At 39.5% G+C, this 24,391-nt stretch overlaps 1 protein-coding gene across 1 annotated transcript in view; it reads left to right on the top strand.

The window, feature by feature from the left end:
• The window catches only part of LOC124175119 (protein Star-like), a 138,413-nt gene that overhangs the window by 24,685 nt on the left and 89,337 nt on the right, over nt 1-24,391 (top strand). Inside the window, exons 3-4 of the mRNA XM_046555039.1 lie at nt 3,906-4,100; nt 20,841-21,051. Coding sequence (XP_046410995.1) covers nt 3,906-4,100; nt 20,841-21,051 — 406 coding nt within the window. The remainder of the gene's footprint in view (nt 1-3,905; nt 4,101-20,840; nt 21,052-24,391) is intronic.

Here is a 24,391-nt window from a genome sequence, read left to right as displayed (position 1 = left end):
ACACCAACTGCAAGTTGGTATTCTATAATGTATTCAAGGTTAAGGATCTATTTTCCCGGCTAAAAGACAAAGTAGAGAAAGAAGATAGATCTGGCCTGGTATACAGGATTCCGTGCTCGTGTGGGAAATGGTACGTTGGACAGACCAGGCAAAAATTAAAAGCCAGAGTGAGACAACATAAACTTGACTGCAGACCTGAGAAGTCCATAAAAAACAACAAAACAGCATTAGCGGAACATCACTTTGTTGAGGATGGTCATAACTTTCAATTCGAGGATGTTGAGATTTTAGATCTGGAGAAAAATTACATGAAGAGAAATCTAAGTGAAATGATTTTTATTAAGACGATGAATTGTGTCAATTTTAGATCCGACACGCAAAACCTTAGTACAATTTACAGTGACCTGATAAATGATGTTAAGGATTTAATGAAGTCATAGTAATTATTTTTATTTTACTTAGAGTTTGAACTTTCGCGCGCAATATGAATAGTACTAGTCATGGACAAAAGAGTCATGTTGACAATATAGATAATGCGAGCTCCACACGTACTATCACACTGTGTGAGAGTAGTACAGTATGTGATTTAAGAGTCACTACGTTTGACATGTGTATTTGTCCATCATTGTTTATATTTGTCCATTTTATTTTATTTAAATTGATTTATTGGCAGAATGAATTTATAATTTTATTAAAAAATGTATATATCTGTCTAGTCTTATTTAAACATATTTTTGACTTGGTGTTATGGACCAAAGGATTTTAACGAGGATTTAACCTCAAAAGTAAATATTTTGTAATTTTGTTTAGTTTATTATTTCTAAATTTGTAACTTACATGTATCATGTCTATTGTTTTATGCAACTTAATTTTAAAGTTTATGTACATCTGTTACAGCTTGCCTGATGAAGTTGGAAAATAAATGAAACCAACGAAACGTCGCAAATTTTGATAAGTTGAATCTTATCAATTCTGTCCAAGTTCCCAAGAAAATTTAGTATTTAGTCAATGAAATTTTGTTTCTCATTGTCGGCATCATTTTCATCGAACGGGTCTGAACCTCATCAGATATTATTGACTATCTTTGAAATGCATACTAATTGTGGCAAGGCTACTGTTTTCAAAAACTGTATGATTGGATTTTGCGAACACGGTTTCCACTGAACTTTTGATTCAAAACTCCCTGGCTACAAATCAAATTCCCTGACTTTTTCTTTTTCCCTGACATTTTCAAGTTTTGCCTGCTTACAGGTTAAGAAGACACCCCGGCAAAACAGCAATGAAATTATTTGGATCTAAGGAAGTCTAAAAGAATAAAGTTGCAATAAAAAGAGCACTGGTTCTGGATTCCTGTAAAAAAGAAAGTGTTGTAACTTGTATTTACGGTACTGAGAAATATTAATATTGCAGAAAATGCAGTAATAATTCATAAATAAATGGCGCCGTTGAAATAAGTCATTTAAATGTAGTATTTCTGAAACGTCCTGGTAGCTGCACCAGCCAAATCGGCCCACTAAAACAATCCGCACGGGAGTTTTTCTTACTTTTTTATTACTAATTTATTACCACAATACTAAATTTATTACCCTTACTAGTTCAGCGTAATCTCTTGTTGCGTAGCATGTCTTGTGGCGTAGCATTGGTCAAAGCTGCACCAGCCATATCGTAACTTACCTATATTTCACACCATGAAGGTCCACCTTACGTCTAAATTTTTTACTTTTTTATTACGTTTTGAGGATATCAACTAAACATAAGGAATACTAACCCTTGAGGGGGTAAACAGCCCTTATTCCCTTATTCCCTTATTTCATGAATAAATCATCTTTCAGGCTAAATACTGACCGAAATTAATTGCATTCGATGTTTGTTTGCACCTGCAAGCATATAGTCATGTGTCCTGGAGCATTTTCAGACATTAGGAGTGCAGTGGGTTGTTATAAATATATTATTACGCGCCCCCCAAAAACGTCCGGCTACTAACCTAATTCCGTCGAGATCATGTTTTAATCACAAATTTAAGAAATGAAAACGTTAAAAATTCAAATAGAGCTACTAGGAAAACTTTTTTTTTAATGTTTCGATTGTTTCAATTATTCATTTCTGAAAAATTATAAAAACAATTGTTTTCAATCTTCTACTCTGATTGTTTAAAAAATCCTTGTAAATTGTTTATGTCAGTATCAAAAATTTGTTTTTGACAATAGCATTGTCGGTAAAAACAATAATTTTCAAGATGAAAATCGTTTGTTCAAAGAAATTTCCTATGATATGAAAATGCGATTTTTCATTAAATAATTTTTTTTATTGCTCAAAATTGATATTAAGGAACCATTTTTTCTTTAAAAATCATGATTTTAAGAGCTTTCCATATTCTACCAAAACAAATGTCTTGGTTCCTACCTTAGTTATTTATTTAATAAAAATCTGTTATAAACAAATGAACATCCGTACTATATTTTCTTTCAGACGCTCTCAGAAAAAATAAGCAACTACGCACGAATTTTTAATGAGAATATTTTTTCCTCATTTTTTCACATAATTTCAAATATTCCCATGTCTTCGAACTTACCAGTTTCTATGGATTATCCATCATTCCGGTGCGAATAACTTGTAAATTATTACCAATACGGCAAAGACACTCCAAATCTTTTCTTTACACCATTAAATGACAAAAAAATGTCTTCTTAAACAAGGCTTCAACTCGATTATTTTTTAACTTATTCGCGTTTATTTATAGAAAAACATGGAAACATTTTTTTCCGGCTTTCAAATAAAAATATCTTATAAACTATTACAAATACGGCAAGGATACTCGCATTTATTTATTGAAAGAAATTGTCAACATTTTTGTCCGCCTTTTAAATTAAAATATCTTAGAAACTGTCACAAATATGACAAATATTACAAAAATGGCAAGCTCGAATACATGAGAATATTTGAAATTATGTAAAAAATAGGAAAAAAATATTTTCATCAGAAAGTCGTGCATGTCTGTCGTTATTTTTTTTTCGTACTATCCAAACAAAAGCATAGGACGGATGTTCCTTTGTTTATAACAGATTTTTTATTGAATAAACAATTAAGAGATGAAGCGAAAAATTTTTTTGGCAGAATGTGAAAGAGCACTGCAAATGATGATTTTTGAAGAAAAAAAGGATTCTTAATATCAACATTTAGCGACGAAAAAAATCGGTAATTAAAAAATGCGTTTTCAAATTATAAGGAAATTGTTTAAAGAAAGGATTTTTTTCTCAAAAATCATTGTTTTTCCGACGATCTTACTGTCCGAAACAAATTTCTGATAATGTTATAAACAATGCGTTTGCTTATCAGGATTTTTTAAACATTCAGAGTAAGAGATTCGAAGAAGTTGTTTTTATATATTTATCAGTAATAAAAAATGGAAACAATCGGAATATTGAAAAAAAAAAATTCTGGTAGCTCTATTAGAATTTTTAAGGTTTTCATTTCTCAAATTCGTGATTAAAACATGATCTCGACGGAATAAGGTGTAACCGGACGTTAACGTTGGGGGACGCGTCATTTTATTACAACAACCCACTGCACCCTAAACGACCAAAAATGGATCTCGACACAAGTAAGTACTGCTAGGAAGAAGTTGCTTTGGTTTTTTAAACTTGAAAGATCATCAGAGGTGGGTAAAAAATATCAACTTTGCGAGATATCGACGGAATCGGGTGAAAACGGACGTTTTAGGGGTGAGTCATTTTATTACCACAAACCACTGCACCCCTAATGTCTGAAAATGCTCCAGGGCACATGACTGTATGCCTGCAGGTGCGAACAAACGTCGAATGCAATTAATTTCGGTTTCGTGTGCTGATCGAAGGGTCTAAGATTTCGAAGATAACCCCCATCACTTTATTTTTATATGTTTGCAGGATGCAGCTATCAGGGACACAAGGCACAGCTGGTTCAGTAACGTCATTCGCAGCAGGGTCGTCTCTACCCAGTCCTTCTTCAGTGAGTGAAAAAAAATCTTGGTGTCGACGAGTGGCTCCTTGCCTCGCTTTTCTCGTTGCATTTTCCACGGCGATGGCTTTACTCCTAGTGTGGAGCGAAGATGCCGACAGGAGGTGCGTAATTCGTGGCTTCTTTAGATTATACGTTCTTGCAGCTGCTAAAATCGACATACGCTGGGAAGTGATGTGGGGAATTCTATTATCGAACTGTTTTAGAAATATTTAATCATTCATCTAGTAGATTTGCCTATTCAGCAAAATGTACCTAAACTTTGTTCACCAAGAAAGCTATGAGCGCTCGCATTTCACAATGATATCGAAAATCGATATGGATATTCATGCTCAAAAATGCTTATTTCCATCGTATTTCCTAAAATTTTGCAATGATTCAGTCGAAACGATACAATTTTCACCGTAATGCTAAGAGTTGTTCACATAGATAACAAGAAAAATAATTTTTGAATTCCCTATGGCAGAAGAATAAATTTTAGAAAACCGTGTAACGATAATATAACCAGAATTGGTTAACAATTTTGATAAAATTCAAAACATCTGCGTCATTGAATGCTTTCTTCAGGTTACAGAAAAATGGAAAACTACAAAGCCGAGAAATAATTTGGATTTTCAAAGAAACATTGCCATGTTCTTACAACCGCACTCCATAGTGTTTGTTACAGAGCCAACCTTGTATATTTTTTCGTTGTGAGATAGATTACAAAAGATTATTCGCGTAAACGTTAGCGTCAATGACCATACAAGCATAAGATTAATCGTCAACTATAATTTGATTTCCGCATTACCTCCGTTAATAACTCGACTACTTTTCAAATATTGAATACTTTATAAGAAATAGTGCTCATAAAAACTACAGAATATTCTCATTTTTAACAAGAGGTAGCTCAAAAAATAAAATTTGTGGCATGTGTGTATATAAGGACTTATTTACTAATATGAAATTCGCACTTGTCAAAAATGGTCTATTTCATGCACTTTTGCCACAAAAATAACTATTAGAGGTTTCTGGCAGATGCCACTCACAATTAGCTGTTGCATTGTTACAATTTCGCATGCTCACTCGGTTGGGACACACCCACGGTACAACGCGGCTTCATATATATTTTGCCCCCGGGCAATCTCTTGATACTGGTGGTTTTTTGGGCAGGGATACAGCAATCAGTTCATGTGTGAGGAACCATGTTCCGAGAAAAAACCTTACACTCAACCACAACTCAACTGGCAGCTCGTCGAACCCATTGACCCTGATAGTTTTTAATGGAGTGAAACAAAAGTCGAGTACCTTGTAGATTCCTCCAGTTAGCGTTATATGATTCTATTTGAGGGCTGTCAATCTGGAATCAGAATGGATGTAAGACTACGAAATGCGGCATTAGACTCGGTGAAATTCTACTCTACTCTTTGACCCTTTCTGAAGTGAAAATTTAACGAGTTTATTTTTTGAGAAATTTCGTTGAAGGTAAACCTCTATAATCGCAAGCCGTGCTATCTGCGCTCCTTTCCGCACAAAACAATGATCACCAGCGAACGTTCATTGCAGTACCTCGATGAAGGCTACTGCCGTCCATTGGGCATCTACAAATATTTGTATTCAAAACATGGAAAGTCGGAATGTTCGCAACAATACATTACATTGAGCGTCCAGTGGATATCAATATAGGGATCTCATAAACGGGCGCTGGATGTCTTGTGAACATTCATTGAACGCCAATAGGATGTAAACTTGATCCCAGTGTGGATCCCATGGACGTCCATGAAATAGTATAGTCAATGATGCACAGGCACATCATTTTTCATATGTCACGAATACGTATGCATGTTTCGACAGATTTTATAATTTTAAAACACATTTATTGTTGCTTGAGAAACAACTTACTTCAGACAGCTTCAAGGATGTCCATGAGCCTCCGTGAGACGTTCAATGTGGATATCCATGAACCCACGCCGCATGGATACTACAGGGAAGTCCAAGAGTAATGAATCAGTGTATATGCATGGGCATATCTTCTGAATATATAGAACGAATCTTCTGCAGAGGCGTACCATCAGCTTTTCTCAGGAAGACGACACCCTCTATTGTGCCACACGGAACGATGTCCGGCCTCTTTTGCAAATGACTTAGATGACGTTAAAAACTTATGAACCTGAGATGGGAGCACTTTGTTGACCTAGATGTTCCAGACATTGTCTAAAGGCACTAGGGAAAGCGCAGTAGTGAGAAAAGTGCCCCGTCGCATCTTAGCAGCAATGAATCGCGGCCGAGCTTCTGCAGTGCCGAACGTAACCAAAAGAGGTATTGGGCGATCACTTCGAGCTCTCATAGGGGGAATCAGAAAGCGAGAGGAATCAATGTTACCTACAACCAAATTACCCGCAAGGGTCGCGGCAACCTGCTACACGGCTGCGGGATTAGAGTCAGAACAAGCGCAAGGGACGCTAGAGATTATGGCTTCGACATCTTCTCGAACAGGTACACAGGCGGGACGGCTCCTAGAAATTTTGGGGCGTCCAGATTGGCGTAGGCGGCGGAGTGCGGCGAGCTCATCACGGAGCTTCCGATTATCCCCTGCCAGCTGCAGAATTTTAACGACATCGGTATCGACGCGAGCTTAAAGAGCCGGTAAGTCCTGAAGCTGCGTGGAAATGTCACCAAAGCGAGCATTGATAAGCAGGTAAAGCTTATCAAGCTGGACAGCAAGTGTTACATGAGGCAAAGGCAGCACGGTGGATTTTCCGCAGACGTAGTGGTGCCGACCGAGGCGATGGCTGCAGCTGCTCGCTCTTGTGCGAGGTCAGGGAGCGGGCAATAAACCTTCTTCTTACACAGCCTGGATGATAGACAGCATGACAAGAGGCATAGTGGCGAGGAGAACGGTCCTCCTGCAAGCAAAGCAAGCGCGTGGAGACATGCCTGCAGTCATGCGCAGCCCATATCAAGATAGTACGGCACTGTAGATAGATAAACCCAGCCGGTAAAGTAGAGTAACTGACAGCAGCTGCACAGCCACTTATGCGGTCCAGCCCAGAGTGGACAGCGGCAATCAGTACGGACGGAAAGAGGTGTAGTCGACAGGAGAGAAGTTGTGATTACCGCAGCAATCCCAAGAAAACCAAGCCAGGAACACCAAAAAGGGCTAGACCATCCTTAGGCGACTTAGGGATGCTATTCTTTTGTCCGCTTTCCGGTCTGTCCTTTGTATACTATAATTCCAGAAGGTCATATTTGTATTACGGTCACCTCTAGGTACTTGACTCTCCAGTCTCGTTGGTATACGTTTTCCGGTGAGAATCACCAGTTCTGTTTTTTCGTTGCCAGTTGCAGCCCGTAGTCAGGCATCCACCGTACGACTTGTCTCATCGTCTGGTTCAGTTTATGCTGCGCCCGTTCTGGAGAGCGCTCGACTATCACCGCCGCCAGATCATCCGCATATGCGACTAGGCGTGCGCCAAGAGGGAGCTCTAGTCTGAGCTGGCTGCGTAGGTACCGTTCCAGAAGCCTGGTCAATGTATGGATTCTTGGGTGACCCCTACGGTGATCTTTCGTGTCATTTGCTCTTCGATTGTTTCATATGTTAATCGTCTGTTTTGAAGGTAGTCTTCCCCAACCAGGAGCAAGTACAATGGAACCTCCGAAGTCGCCGCTCAGCGCCTCCAGGATGTCCACCCACCTGGCCGAGTTCAAGGTGTTTTTGACGTCTAATGTCGCCAGCAGCACGATAGGTCACGGGAGAGGCTTCCTGCGTTCTGTATCGCGTCCTTGAGTCTTGGTTTCAGTAATTGTTCGTCCAGTTTTCCTGTCGTGTCCAGTAGGCTCAGCGGCCGGTAGGCCGACGGTGCAGAAGTCACTCTCATCCTTAGGGACAAGGACCAGCTTCGCCGCCTTCCACCGGCCGCTGAAGGTCCTTGTCATCACGCACGTGTTGTACAGGTCCAAGAGTATCTCAGGCTTCAGGTTAGCCATCAGCCAAATAAGCTTCGCCGGTACCCCATCGGGGTCTGGCGCCTTATCCGTCCTCATCGCATTGGTTGCTGTGGCGAGCTCCTCCGCGGTACAGACTAGAATATCACCGCCATCTCGTTGTTGTTGGTTGCATCCATATATGTCGGATGTGTCGCGAATAGTCTGTCGACGATCCGTCGTGCCATTTGAGCGTTTTTGAGTTCTAGCGGGATCCAGGCCCCTAGTCTACCGGTTACGATCTTGTAACCCGTACCCCACGGGTCCCGATCCACCTTCTCGCAGAGCTTTTTCCAGCATCGTGCTTTACTACTCTGATAGTGTTTGTCAGTCGCTTCCGTTTCGTCTTGTATGCAGCTTGGAGGGTTTCCCTTTCGGGTCTCCCGCCAGCCCTCGCTATCCGTCTTCGTTTGGCCAGGCAGCTCTTCCGCAGTTCAGCTATTCCGTCCATCCACCATGAGCAAATAGATGCCGTCCTGAATGCTAAAAACCACTGCACAGTACCAGTCTTTAAAGTTTGTATGAGGGCAGTGGGATATAAGATCAAGAACCCAAGGGGTAAATTTAGCCTACTCAATTTTGGACAGAAATGACATGGTTGATGAGTCAGTCGAGTGGGTTGCAGCAAGGTATAATGGCAATGGTAATTGAGAAAAAGTACACGCTCATATTTCAATTCGTCAGAATGATCGAAAGTTGAAAATTAATTCCTCAATCACGATGCTAAGCAGAATTAGAGAAGTATGTTAAACTTGTCACGATTAATTTTCCACACGGTAAGATAAGGTGACGTGAGGGCAATCACTCAGTTACTCTATGGCGTAGATTCGTTTTGGCAAAAGAAAAAAGTTGGTCACTAGACGCAATTGCATCAATTTTTACAAAAGAGAAAAGATATGAGAAAAGGTGAAACAAACCTCACGACGGTTTTGGATGACTAATTCAAATAGACAAGCTACTGGTAGAAGACTGGGGAATAACCAAATAGAAAACCCAAAGGAAAGTAGGTATTGCGTTAATTATGCCAATACTGCCGCTTCCCCTGTTTTTTACTCGAACACGACCCCCAACTGTGGATAAGTTCTATTGCACTTTCAATACTGCCGCACGGTAGGTGCGTTGTGCTATTGTTTTCGTTGCCGAGACGCATCGAGAGTGGGGGTACTGCTTTCCTCGGATAGATATTTCCCTATACGCCCATCACCGGCACTATTGAAAGAGCGTACTGTATGTTGATCAAGTAGCAGAAAATGAGATAGACTCACAATCACAGGAAGGAAATTTAAACAAATTAGCAGGAGAGATATTAGTGTGATAAACAAGACAGCAAATATTGGTACGAAACATGAGACTTTTATCCTATAATTAACAATCAGCAAGTTTACAATAAACAGAAAGATATAACTAACATGCAATAAGATCTAAGAAATTACTTGAAATGGAGAAAGGATAATTAACAAAAGGAAAAATACCGGAAAGAAGAAAAATCAACGAGAATCTATAGCAAATGCAGTAAAATAACTAAATAAAACTTGAAGAATATGTGTGATTTTATAACGGTGTCACAATTAACGAACGGAGCAGTAAAAGTGCAGGCACTCGGGTGATAACTAGTTCCAACTTAATTAACGATACTATAGTGGTACTCTAGTTTCAGATATTGTTATGGAAAAGATATCGGTATCGCTGGATATTCACAAAAGATGTACACTGCCTGAATTGCGAAACTAAGAATCACGAGATTTAGGTAATAAACGATACGGCACATTCGAGATCTAGAGAACTTATACTTTGGACAACGATTTATACGTAGAAATCTAGGCTGTGGTACTGTTGCGGTAAGCAATCGATTTAGGCGGTTAATAAAAATTTAGCAATAGAGAAGAAAATTAGCTATGGATAATAAAATGAATGATGTTAAAATCGACGGCAGTATGGAAGATCGTGACATCTCAAATTGTGCCCGAAGAACGTGACATCTTAGATTGTGCCAAAAGAAGGTCACATCTCAAATTGTGCCACAAAAAGGTGACATCTCAAATTGTGTCAGAAGAACGTGACATCTCAAATTGTGAAAAAAGCTCGACAATAATTTTACCCAAACTACAAACTTAGATTAATCAACGGCCACAATAGCATATTTTATATTCTAAGGTCCAGTTTATGTACAAGTCCAGTGTTATACACTCATCTAGCTCCAGGGAAGCCTGTCGGTTGTGTTGGGAAATATGCTCCGCTTATCGTCATTCCAGCTCAGTGCTACTTTCTTCAGCCATCTCAAGCTGGAACCGCCACATTCGAAAATCGAAAAAATTCCTATGGAATAATTAAGGGCTAATTAGAGGCTAATTAAATACTCTATTTTCGAATTAAATGCTCCGCGTTTTTTAAAAGAAACCTGTGGCGGTGCCAGCGTGACATAAACCTTGAACCGCCACACCGAAAAAAGACGGATAACACGTGAAATTTTGCAAAAGTGTTAGGGTCATAATTAAAGGCTAATTAAAGGCTCTTGGAATTCCTCATCTTTGAATTCGTTGCTCGGCGTTTTTCAAAAAAAACCTGTGGCGGTGCCAGCTCGGGATAAACCAGACTTAAAAAAAACGGGAACGAGGTCAAATTTCAAAAAAGTGTGAGGGTCATAATTAAAGGCTAATTAAAGGCTCCCGGAAAACCACCCGCTCGAATTAACTGCTCAGCCCTCGAGGGGTGGAAACCACCAAAAAACTCGAAAAATCGGTGTAACTCTCGGACGCAACAACTTACAGAGTTCGTACGAGCGTCAAAATTACTTCAGAATTGAAGGCTCCTGGAAAACCACCCGCTTGAATCAACTGCTCTACCCCCGAGGGGTAGAAACCACCAAAAAACTCGAAAAATCGGTGTAACTTTTGGGCGCAACAACTTACAGAGTTCGTACGGGCGCTAAAATTACTCTAGAATTAAAGGCTCCCGGAATATTATCCGATCGAATTAACTGCTCCACCCCCGAGGGGTGGAAACCACCCAAAAACTAGAAAAATCGGTGTAACTTTTGGACGCAACAACTTAAAGAGTCGTACGGGCGCTAAAATTACTCTAGAATTAAAGGCTCCCGGAATATCATCCGATCGAATTAACTGCTCCACCCCCGAGGGGTGGAAACCACCCAAAAACTAGAAAAATCGGTGTAACTTTTGGACGCAACAACTTACAGAGTTCGTACGGGCGCTAAAATGACTCCAGAATTAAAGGCTCCCGGAAAACCACCCGCTCGAATTAACTGCTCCACCCCCGAGGGGTGGAAACCACCCAAAAACTAGAAAAATCGCTGTTACTCTTGGACGGATTAAGTTAGATGGTCTTTGGAGGCGTTACATTAATCTCTTAATCATAGGCTCTCCGCTGCAACGTTTAAAAGTTTGTGTTTCAGAAAATCCATACAAGTTGACGTAATCCGTTCTAATTTCCAGATTTCGGTCACTTCAAAACAATGCATTATTGAATTGTCTCTGATAACAGAACAATTTTCAACAACACAAGCCCTACAAAAATCAGCAGAGAAATTTGAGTGAATTTCAGGGTACACAAAATTCTTAAGTGTTCAGTTGATTTCATGTTTTGTCAACGATCAAACCGATTATTCTGTTCTGTTAATAGTACAAAAGAATTCAAGTTTCACGGGACCGTTTTGCAGTAAAGTTCACTACTTCGTCGCTATCAGGAATCATGATACCCCGTTCCAATCCATGATTCCCGAGACTATTTTAAATAGAGTAACTTCTGGTTTCGCCCGTAACTTCGTGCTGGTGTATAAATGTGGAGTGCTATTGGATCAGGTATCAACATTGTTGAAAATTGTTCTTCGCTCACAACTTTGCTGCGATAATGTGTTCTGCCCGTATAAGCCAGTCACCGTCATCCAAACCATATTTCACTCTACGTTGACTTGGTTCATTTCCGACGTTATCGCCCCTGATCCATTGAATTGAATCCACCCATAAATCAGAATCGTAAATCAGTAATAATTAATAATAAAAATATTAATAATAAAATATGAATTAATCATGATCACAAAAATGCAGGCGAACAGAGGGTATTTCGACAATTAGCAAAAAAAGCTTGTCAATGCCTAAGCGCTTCGAGTAAATTCATTTAAATGACCTGTGTTAAATTCCATTATGTATCAAAAACTCATCAATTTTATTCGCCGGTAATTGGTTACAAGTACACATTGTTAATATTAAATCTCATCGGTAGGCAAAAATCATTTTTACTCAACAAAATAGCTATTGGTACTCACAGCATGTATGATTTCAGTAGAATGTGGATTGTGTGTAGGCGACCGTGATGTTAGCCATCATGGCATCGCACATCTCGGGAAATATTTCAATTGCAAGAGTTTTTGAAATAATCAAAACTGCCATTTTCAACTTTTCTTCTGTGTTGGGAACATCAATCGACAATATATCGACATATTTGCATTCACATCATATGCTGTAAAGCTATGTAAGCCCTCACCCTGAAACCATACTCCGTTTTTCGTACCTCACCACAGGTAAACATGAGCCGTTTGCATTCGCGGCACATTAAACCACTTCAAACTTTATAATACCCAAAATACTGGAAAAATATCTTCTTGTATCTTGAGGTCTTAACTATAAGTCAAATTCATAATACTATCGAATAATCAATTTTACAACTATTTTGAATGTACAGCGAGATAGTTTAAAAAAAGTAATTTTTTTTACTTCTAAACAAGTTGAGAACTTCCATTTTAGCACGAAAATACGTCTTTCAAAATTTGAGCTCTCAATCTTAACATTAAGAGGTTGCGCATCGCACTTTTCCATTTTTCATAAGGATTACATGGGAGAAAATTGTTTTTGGCTCATTCTGATTTTCATCACTAGCTAACGATGCGCCGTACAGAAAATTCATAGACATATTTTTGTAGAGAATTGAACGCTGTTCAAGAAAAGACATCTTATCATTTTCTGATAAAGCTACTCTTTCATTAGTGTTTGACGTTCTTACATGACTTTTGACCTCTAATAACTTTTCAACGAGTGAATTTATCAAAAAATAATGGAAGACCTTTTTTGTAGAGCGTTCAATTCTCTACGAAAATTTGTCTGTGAATTTTCTGTACGAAGCATCGTAAGCTAGTTATAAAAATAGAAAGGGGCAAGAAGCATTTAGCCCATGTTTTTCTGATGGAAAAAAGAAAAGTACGGTGCGCACCCTCATAATGTTAATAATGAGAGTTCAAATTTTAACAGGCGCATTTTTATACACAAATGGAACATTTGAACCTGTTTGGAGGTAAATATATATATATATATATATATATATATATATTGTAACCAATAATTTTTTTATATGTTTGAGGGTAATAACGATATAACGATAATTGGTTACCCTACGGCGCAGTCGCTAACCTAAATAATTAGATAGAGAGAGATACTAAGGGAGAAAGATACGATTGTTGGGCGCCAGACACACATGCGTCAAAAATAGATAATTAGAGAAAAAGACAAAGGTAAAGGTAAAGGTAATAGATAAAGGTAAGGTCAGGTTCTACGACGGTTTTGCACAGTTCGCTCAGAGAGACAAGATAATGGTAGAGGGGCGGAGTCGAATCCAATAGATAAAATAAGAAACAGGTGAAGCAGGAATAATATCAAATATATTAAACAAGAAGCGATAAGTTTACTGACAAGCAAGTAGCTGAAGAGTTGGCGATACAAGTACGATAAATGCGATAATTAACAATAGTTACAGCCAGAGAAAGGTTAAGCGAGACAGTTAACAATTAACGGAACGTTTTCCGAATAAGCGGGAAATATGCGCAAGCTCGCGATACTAAAAGGTAATGATTAACACGGTTTTATGGTAGATAGGCAGAACAGAAAAAGATATACTGTACTTGAATTAAGCGGTAAGCAAATAAATCATAAAATAAGAGAAGCAATTATAAACACATGCGAAATACAACAATTGTAATAGTTATCACATTACCAGAATGATCAGAAATAGGCAGACAGGGAATTATGAATTACAAAATAAATTCAAGCGACAGGTCAAATAGAAAATTATCATAAAATATAGAGAATAACAGATAATACGTAGTCTATAGTTTGCGGTAAGTGCGAGAGAAAGATAGATAATATTCGGTACGATAAAAGGCAATTCAAGATAAGACAAACGATATTCAAGATAATTAATATGCAACGTACGGCAAACCAAATAGACTACGGACAACTACGATCAGCGATATTAGCGAAGAAAATGGTGAAAAAGATGTTATGTGATACGGCACAATACTCCAATGTCAAATGAACGACGAACGGGACCGTGCAGCGATATAAGATCGCTCCCGCGGTACACTCACTAAGATACGATAATCAACGATAATAGGTAAAGAGACAGATAGAAACTAATCAGAGAAAATATAACAAAATAGCAATGCTCAGTAGCTAAGATAAAAATTGATCCTTCAACGGAACGCGCTGCTAGACAGCGATATTAGACATTCAAATATTCTAAAAGAGAAAGATAATAAGATAAAGCGATAGTCACTACAATGCGTAAGTAATAGTCAACCAGTCGCGAAGTTACTTGCAATAAGACAGAGAAAGGGACAAGATAAGAGATAATAAGGTACGAGCCCAGGTGGCTCAAGCAGACCAACTGCAAGGTAAAGAGGAAAGATACGAGCCCAATTGGCTCAAGCAGACCAACTGCAAGGTAAAGAGAGAAAGAGATAAAGGTAAAGGTACGATATATTGCAAGTAATCTCGTGGCTTCACAAAATAGAAAAGGAACCTCACTTACGTAAAAGAAGATCTAACAGGTGCGAGAGAATGCGATACGATAGCGGTAATCAAAGCGATAACGTGAACACTGGTACAATTAACAAAAGCTGAAGGTCGGATTAATAAAGGCGCTATTAACGAAACTGGAAGTCGAGTTACAAAAAGGCACGTCTGCTATGATTGGTAACTGAACGTAGAGTGACGAGATGAGCGATGATCCTGATTTTCGTCGAGCTGCTGTCACGTGATTCTTCCTAAAATTTGCGGTATTCTAATTGGACCAGCAGGTCGCGTGGCCTGGTCCACGGGTAGGCGGCGATAATCCCTCGCCGCTTGTTTTTCTTCTCCCTCGACGACAGGTATCGAGGTATCGGGACGTCGGAAGGTGGTTAGAGATGTTTTCCTTCAGCTGTGCGGTATCGTTGGTGAGAGGGGAGGGGGGGGGGGGGTCGTACTGCTCATGTGTTGCGATAATGAGGTGTGCGGCAATGTTACGTCACCGGTCTCCTGGACTTGCGACAGACTGTAACTCACTCCTTGCTTTACTGGTACTCCCCGTTGTAGCTATTTCGTCGGCGCTGCATCCCGGCCCTCGCTCATCGAAGCCCTCATGCCGAAACGATCTGGTGGTGATGGCCCTCAACCCGGATCCCCACACTAGATCCACCAGATCCACGTGGTCAGCATATCATTAGCCTATTCCACGCCGCAGTCCTTCGATAAGACGGTTCGTGACGAGAAAACCGTCTTCTATTGGATAGTCAACGACTTAGTAGATGTTAGGGTCGGTTCAGCTCCAGGCTGATAAGTATCGTCGACGGGAGGCTTTGTTGTGTTTTTAACGCACAGCCCTGTACGCCGCCTGACGATGCATCCGAGCGGTAGAAGCATTCGTTCGTGGTTCGGCTCCTGGCCGATAAGTCTCAAATAGTTGGAGGTGCTGTTTGTGCATCACGCACGACCCTTTTCGACAACTAGATAGGCATCCATCGGGAGTGGTTTCAGCGGTATTCGTTCGTCTGTAGTCGGTGGTGTTGATGTTGAGCTGGTACGTGACCCCTGTCAGGCAGTGTCCTGGTATCTTGACGTGAAGGTCTCGCGGATGGTTCTCGAAGAGCATTACAGAATTAGAAAATAGCATACAATTAGCTTAGTAAAGAGAATTCAACTTAAAGATAATTAGTCGTTCATTTTTGGAGTATTGGCCTCAGACGTGCTTTTGTTATTTTTAGCGATATCTGCACCTAGGGGAATGCGATAATTAAACAAAGTGACGGGGTACGAAATACCACGTCACAATATATATATATATATATATATATATATATATATATATATATATATATGCACGCTTGCACGCTTTCGCCAATGAGACGTACAATTTATTTGCGGGCTTTGTTTCGCCAAAACTTCACACGCTATGTGTGATATTCAGCGCATACTCGAATGATATATTCATTTTGAGAGTTTCCTGTCTCTGGGATAGAGCTGCAGGATTCGGTCTCCGGACACAGAAGGAAGGTGGAGAAGGATGACTTGTTAATTGTGTGATTAACTTCTGGAACAGCCCGAATAGTTTGACCACTTTAACTTGGTTTTTCGAGATAGCCTCAGAATTTGTTTTCTCACCCTCATGTGCAAAGGCACGAGTGGAATAGACCCATCATCATAGGCCGTGTAAACGGTTGAGGGTCAAACTTGATCTGTGAGTGTGAAGCACGCACAGATAGATCGCTCTGAGAGGTTGACTCGTGATGCGAAATATCCATTTCTGGAAAGGAAATATGGCAGTGATACGTCAATGTTTTTTTCCCGTGAGGCGGGATAAGAGACAGGATGAAAGGTTGTGAACGTATTCTTCTGATAATCTCTAAGAGATATTTGATAATTTAAGAAGGGATAGTTCTTCCTTATTTGCTCTGATATTAATGAAATTTGCCTGCGGCAAGACTGACTATTAATTGCGTGATAACATGTTGGTCAGAGGGACGGTATTTGATTATTCTGGATCGTTGACTAGTCGGTTTTGGTGATGGATAATGATTCGTTTAGTGGGAACTAAGACAGAATATCATTCGTGTGCGAGTATGGTAGTCGGAAGGACTTAGATGATAGTTCGGTTTACCTATGGGTAGACTCACTATTATTCATGTGATAGCCTGGTCGTCAGAGGGACGGTATTCGATAATGAGGAATCGTCGCTGACAGTTGATTTTGATATTATAATTATTCGTTTAGATAGTACTGAAACAGAATATTACGTGAGTGATAGCACAGTAGTCAGAAGGACTTTGATAGTGATTCAGTTTGCGTATGGCAAGACTGGATATTACTAGCGTGGTAGTTAAAGGCAAGGGGATTCTACGCAAATGTACCTTCACCTGTATTAAGACTTTCAGTCGCTATGGCCGTGACTCTCTACGGGTTCAGGTGTCCTACCTACGGGTCGGGGGATTGTGAGACGATCACCGTATCTGAGCTATGAGGTCAGACGCAATGCTGTTCTTCACTCAGACACGGCTCCCTGGTACCTAAGGAGTTTATTTTATTGAAAACAAATAGAATTTATTAGTACGCTGAATGCCCTCCTTTGATGGGAAGTGGTGTTGAGGATTCCTTGCACGGGTACTCCACGTCTCCTGATCGTGGGTCCTTGGTGTCCGGCTCCTCATGGATGTGGGAAGTATGGGTCTTCTCGTGGAAGTCTTCGATAATCTATCCTGGCGGTTGCTCAATAGGTAATAGATTGCTAGATTCGCATTTGCGCTCGTCTTATATACTCTTATTGTCTAGTTACGCCGTTTTCGGGGATAGAGATTGGTCGCGTTCCCTGAAGAAGGGGTACGGTAAATCGTGTGATTTGATTGGGTTCCCGGTGTGTGGCGGGGTTATCGAGTGGACAGTTAGATTTGGCTTGGGTTTACCAAGCAAAATATTAGGGGGCACGCGCCGAACCCCAGGTGTCGGTACGCCAGCCAGGCGTCCCGTCACAATATATATATTTTTATCCCTGAATAAATGCCTTATACACCCCGAGATCAGCGTAAAGGCTCTATCCTGATAGTAATATGAACAACCTCCAACGCACCCTCACGACTGGAAGTTACGGGAAGGTTACAATTACAGCAAAAAAATTGACAAACAATATTTATAGCCGTATACGCGAAACTTATTGTACGCATTAATTGGAACATAAGAAACTTGGGAAAATATCATCTTCCGCCTGAATTCCACGACACGCTTGTCTTCCACCCACATAAGTGGTGAAATTTTGCGAATTTTACCAGTATATCTGAGTCTCGATTCTTACAGTAAAAGATCTATTACAACTATCCGCCAGAGTTTGAATTTATTCACTGAGTAAACGTATAACATGGAAAAAACAGCTTCACGATGGTCTTCCAATCATTCAGAATACCAACGATCGTCTTTAAGGCAGGTAGAGATGCAGCGTTCTAACCTCGTCGCTCACGTGCCGCATGCCCAACGCAGTTTCACAGTCCTGGACAACCGTCGTTGTATCTTATAGGTGAAACACTATTCTTTTCGTGTTCGTTATTATAAAAAAAAGCATCGCAATTAATTTCATCCTTGATAATACAAATTTTTTTCGATTTTTTTACGCCTGCTTATATGGGTGAAAGACGAGTCCAGTCGTGAAATTCAGGCGAAAAACGATATTTTGTGAAATTCTTGTGTTCCAATCAATGTGTAAGAACACTTTCGCTTATGCGTCTATGAATTTTTTTTGTTGATTTTTAATCGTGAATAAAGCTCTCCCGTAAGCCCTCGTCACGGTGGTGCGTTAGAGAATGTTCATATTACTATTATACGTTACACGGATGATTCATTAAATAAATTGATGTTGCCAAAACGACCCGGCTATCGTTGACTCCCAGGCCATAAAAAAGATTGGCAGCTTCTGAAGATTTGAAATTTGGAGTAGGAGTTTTCTTTATATAACGCACTCACTTTCTCAAGCCTGTAGCACAATTTAGACCATAGTGTCTATCTTTCTAGATAGCGTCTGAAAAGAGAACAAAGGGCTAAGGTCCTGTGATGGTGACGTCGGTGGCGGTGACGAATAATGTTTATAGTGTGGAGAAAGGTACATAGAAAATAATCTCCATCACTCACCTGCAATCCAGACAAGTGAAATCACTAACTGCAAGAACAATGCTTCATTTGCGCTGGGATGACGTTCGTTGGTGACGATGCTGAAATCAAAGTACAAGACACGAAAATTGCGTAACGAATTCACGCGACACGAGCATTTTTCGCATTGAAAATCCTGGTTCCTGTTTCATCCACCTGCTACGTTGATTCGTAAAGTTCGTGTGTCAATCACACTCTTGTGGGTGGACTGTGAAGCATTTGATTTGTAGGGGCAGTGTATCGAGAGTCGTTGACTAAAGAGTGATTTTGACGCCTTTAGAAACAATGTAACTTGTTCCGTCCAAGAGTTACACGGGTTTTTCTAGTTTTTGGGTGGTTTCCACCCCTCGGGGGTGAAGCAGTTAATTCGAGCGGATGATATTCCGGGAGCCTTTAATTCTAGAGTAATTTTAGCGCCCGTACGAACTCTGTAAGTTGTTGCGTCCAAAAGTTACACCGATTTTTCTAGTTTTTGGGTGATTTCCACCCCTCGGGGGTGGAGCAGTTAATTCGATCGGATGATATTCCGGGAGCCTTTAATTCTAGAGTAATTTTAGCGCCCGTACGAACTCTTTAAGATGTTGCGTCCAAAAGTTACACCGATTTTTCTAGTTTTTGGGTGGTTTCCACCCCTCGGGGGTAGAGCAGTTAATTCGAGCGGGTGGTCTTCCGGGAGCCTTCAATTCTAGTAATTTGACGTGCGTACGAACTCTGTAAGTTGTTGCGTCCGAGAGTTAACCGATTTTTCGAGTTTTTTGGTGGTTTCCACCCCTCGGGGGTGGAGCAGTTGATTCGAGCGGGTGGTTTTCCGGGAGCCTTTAATTAGCTTCTAATTATGACCCTCACACTTTTTTGAAATTTGACCTCGTTCCCTTTTTTGTTAAAGTCTGGTTTATCTCGAGCTGGCACCGCCACAGGTTTTTTTTGAAAACCGCCGAGCAACGAATTCAAAGATGAGGAATTCCAAGAGCCTTTAATCAGCCTTCAATTATGACCCTAACACTTTTGCGAAATTTCACGTGTTTTCCTTTTTTTTTGGTGTGGCGGTTCGAGGTTTATGTCAAGCTGGCACTACCATAGGTTTCTTTTAAAAAACGCGGAGCATTTGATTCGAAAATAGAGCATTTAATCAGCCTCCAATTAGCCCTTAATTATTCCATAGGAAATTTTTCGATTTTCGAATGTGGCGGTTCCAGCTTGATATGGCTCGTCTGTGGAGAAGCTCGGACGATGGACCGAAAAACTCGCGTCTGTAACCACGCTGCAATGGATTCAAACCTCGCATCAGCACAGAAACAGATAGACATAAACAGAGACTTTCAATTCAAAAGATACTAACTTCTAACTTCTAACTTTCCTTTCCAATGCGAAGCTCACTTATATATTTCACATAATAAATACACAACTTTGTTACTTCTTCAGGACAAAGACTTCCACTGGCGCGGTCTTTACAGGAGCGGATCGCTCGCAAAAAATCGTTAACGTCACAATATATACATAAAATGACTAAATTCTCAAATAAAGTGAATCTCGAAAAACTGTACAGTTTCGTGTAATAAAACAATTGAAATATAATAAAATATGCACGAAATTGTCGATTTCAATGAATATCAATTTGACTAGTTGTCAACTGCGTCATTACGTCAAGTACATTGTTTACGCACAATGAAAGAAAACACAGGCCAAGGAGGAACAATCTTATTATCACTTCAAAACTTGTGTTCAATACTCTCCATACAACCTGCGCTTTAGATAACTATAGCTCCCCGACTACTAAGCCGTTAGTGTATGGAATGTGAATCCGCAAATAGGTTGACCGCGGGCGACGAGTGACGCCATGAATAAAAATGTGTGCAATATGTTTATACTAGGGAATGGGTATCAGATACATCTAATAAAATCCAAATATATAAATTTACTGACGTGCAGGAGGAAGGCTTTCAACATCAATATGACGAAAGAGTACGTACACAGTGTTCCTATGGATAACTCTGAACTGGTAACATATATCAGGGAAGTTCATCTCTTGCCAACAACGCATCAGGATCCCCTTAATTCTACGCAGACGGAAGAGGAAAAGTATCTGTCAAATTTATTCCCGGGAAAACGGAACGGAATTTACCTCGAGTACATCAATAGGGTGAGTCTCGGTAAAATTTACAAACACACTTCTGGACCTCCAGACCGATAATATAGCTTTACAGAATTACCATTTATCATTTCCTTCGAGGTTGGTTGGTATATAATCAAGTGCTTGGTAGCTTTGGAAACTTCTTGAAAATAGCTTGAATTTCATTTCTGTAAAACAAAATAACACATTCTTGTGCATCTAATCCCATGAATTTATTATACAATTGGAGGCATTTAGTGAGTAATATAGCATTGATCATTTTCACAAATGCATTCAGAAATAATAAGTTGGTTGTTTAGCATTGAAAAGTGATGCTATCGATGTATGTTCATTGTACTTATTCTATACCTGAACTCTGAAGTAATCTAGTCCCTTTATTATCTATGAAAGGAAACCCAGTTTGCAAATGATCCTTGGTTCACGAATTTTAGATTATTAGACTACATTACTACGTACACTTGGGGGCGAATCTGTCAACGGGATGGCTAATTTTTTACACTAGATAGTTATGTTGGCAACACAGAGTAACCCACAGCGCCGTAGTCGGCCCAGCGCAAAACAAACTCAATCTCAATAAACATAACGTAACCCATGACCGTCGAATCTAACCTTAAAATACTTGTTGATGTGTCAATCCAACAAGTAATTATCCCCGCGATATTCCGAGGCTAGATTCGACGGTCTTGGGTTATATTATGTTTATTGAGATTGAGTTTGTCTCGCGGTCGGCCCACTACGGCGCTGTAGGTTTCTCTGTATTGCCAACATAACTGTCTAGTATAAAAAATTAGCCGTCTCAGATTCATTGTTCCCAAGTGTACATTGGACTTTTTGGGCATTCTGGTTGATATAAATTTCAAGGGAATCAGATAGCTTTCCAGATTGATTAATTGTTACGTCGATATTATTCTTGGATATAAAGGTCATAACAAAAACAGTTTTTTTGTATTAACGTTGCAGCCCGGATGGGGTCCCTCCTCAGAACAATTTATTTAAGAACATCCGTCACGAAGAGAAAAAAATTATGAAATACAATTAATTATCACAAAATTAATATGTAGAAGACTTATGTCATAAGCAAAGCTGATTGTGCTAATATTATCAAGAGAAATTACCTAATGATGACATGGCACTTCCAATTTTCGAAGAAAAAGAAACAACAAGTAGTAGTAATAAATAAACGGTCGAATAATCGAAAAAACTAAAAATGTTCATTTTACAAAAACACAACTACTGCGATGCGAAACTCCCAAGCATTCATCTTGGTTGGTAAATTTGAATAAAATCACGCAAACGACAAATTCCGAGACTAGCTCACTTTTGAACATGTGAATCGTCTCGAATGTAATGAAAGGAGAACGACTTCAATCATTATCAGAGCAAGCACAGATTCAACTAGTTAAATAGATGTAAGAAAATGTTAGGAAGGTAAAATCAAGAGCAAGCTCAGTCGGTAATTAATAGTTATATTTGATATATCACAGAGGTGTAAACAGTTCTCAGATGTTCGATATCTTGTCATCGATTGACAGAATTGAGATGTGCAACAATATTGCACATTTCTAACAATAACCTTTTGTAAAACATTGGTTCAACATCTAAAATGCTGGCTGGAGAATAATTAAATGTGTGACCAAAATCGATAGCGTGTCTAGTCAGCGCTGTATAATTATCATCATGCTCATGTATATTACGTTTATGTTCAGTTATTCTCGTATGTAGTTGCCTACTTGTTTGACCTATGTAGGACATGTTGCATTGGTTGCAAGGAATCTTGTAGACTACACAAGAGCGCATATCCAAGGGTACTAGACCCTTTCCAGAGTCAAACATAGAGGATAAATCATCTGCATTTTTACCCAAAAACTGGATATTATATTTAGAGAAAATTCTGTTGAGAGACTTGAACAGGCCAGCAACATACGGGATAGAAACAAAGTTTTTTATATTAACTTATGCAACAGATACACCATTATTGTTGTTGGAACTGATCACAGACGAAATGGAATTGTATTTACTATGTATAAGTTTGTTAAGAAGCGGAGTTGGATAGTCGTTATTACGTAGTTCATGGTGTGAATCAAGGACAAATTTTTGTGATGAAATTCAATACTAGATAGTCTAATCGCTCTATCAACCAGACAATAAATCGTTCCAATCTTGTATGATCTGGGATGGTGAGAACGAAAATCTAGGTACCTTTGTGACCAAGTGACCTTATGGAACCAGTCAGTCTTGATAAGCTGGTTATCATTAATGATTAGAACATCCAAAAAACTAATCTGACGATGGCACTCTACTTGAGAAATTAATTGTAATCGCGGGTGGAAATGGTTAAAGACAGATAGCGTAAAGGGACCGCAGTGATTATGTCATCTACATATGAGAGATTCTCCGTCAACTCGGCCACTTTTTTTTCGACCATCTCAGATCTGCCCCATAATTGGTTATATCAAAGTACTACTAAAAGGTACTCTATGTGAATTTTTTCAGATTTTTTAATTCATTATTTGAGAAATTGCCGTTTTTTTTTTCATTGAATATATCTCGGAAACTTGAAATAACCGAAAAAAAAATGATTCGACATAAAAGTTGTAGTTTTTTGTTAGCTTTCGAGAGGAATTTTTGAAAAAAGTTTTACTTTCCGGTAACGCTGATTTTTTACCAAAAAAGGAAGAAATTATTTTTTTTACTCAAAAGGACCCTTCTTTTTTGGCTGAAAAAATTACAGAGTCTTCCAATATGTGTGACAATATTCCAGTCACGCTGTTTTTGTACCAAAAAAGGAAGAAATAATTTTTGTACACTAATTAATTTTTTTATACCGGAACCTCGACCGAATTTGTGTGGTTTCATTTTTTTTACCCTAGAACCTCGATCCGTGCCATTCTGGTGATTTTTTGGCGATATTGTCACACATATTGGAAGACTCCGTAATTTTTTCAGCGAAAAAAGAAGGGTCCTTTTGAGTAAAAAAATAATTTCTTCCTTTTTTGGTAAAAAATCAGCGTTACCGTGTTACGTTCTCCAGACTTCATATTCCTTTCCCACGCTCTTAGTTACCTTACGCTCTGTAGTCTACTCTTATCGTTCGCGAGTCAGCAGGTTCTCCTGTAACTCGCGGCTAGCTTGCCTGCCACATCCCGCAAAACCAGGTAGATCCATCCCAGCGCTCAAGCAAGACACCTTTTTTGTTTTTTTTTTTTTATTTCAGCGGCGAAGGGGAAATCTTCAAAGACATCCGGTTGTTCGTATGGATATCGTCGGATAGTGCCGGATTCCTACCGGCTAAAACCCCTCCTCCGCTCATCACCCGGGACGGGGCGGAACCGGTTTCGCATTACTTCAC

The sequence above is a fragment of the Neodiprion fabricii genome, chromosome 1 (genome assembly GCF_021155785.1).
Source record: "Neodiprion fabricii isolate iyNeoFabr1 chromosome 1, iyNeoFabr1.1, whole genome shotgun sequence".
In the NCBI taxonomy this organism is placed as follows: domain Eukaryota; kingdom Metazoa; phylum Arthropoda; class Insecta; order Hymenoptera; family Diprionidae; genus Neodiprion; species Neodiprion fabricii.
Note: the sequence above shows the minus strand (reverse complement) of the source record. Positions and strands in the feature narration are given on the sequence as shown.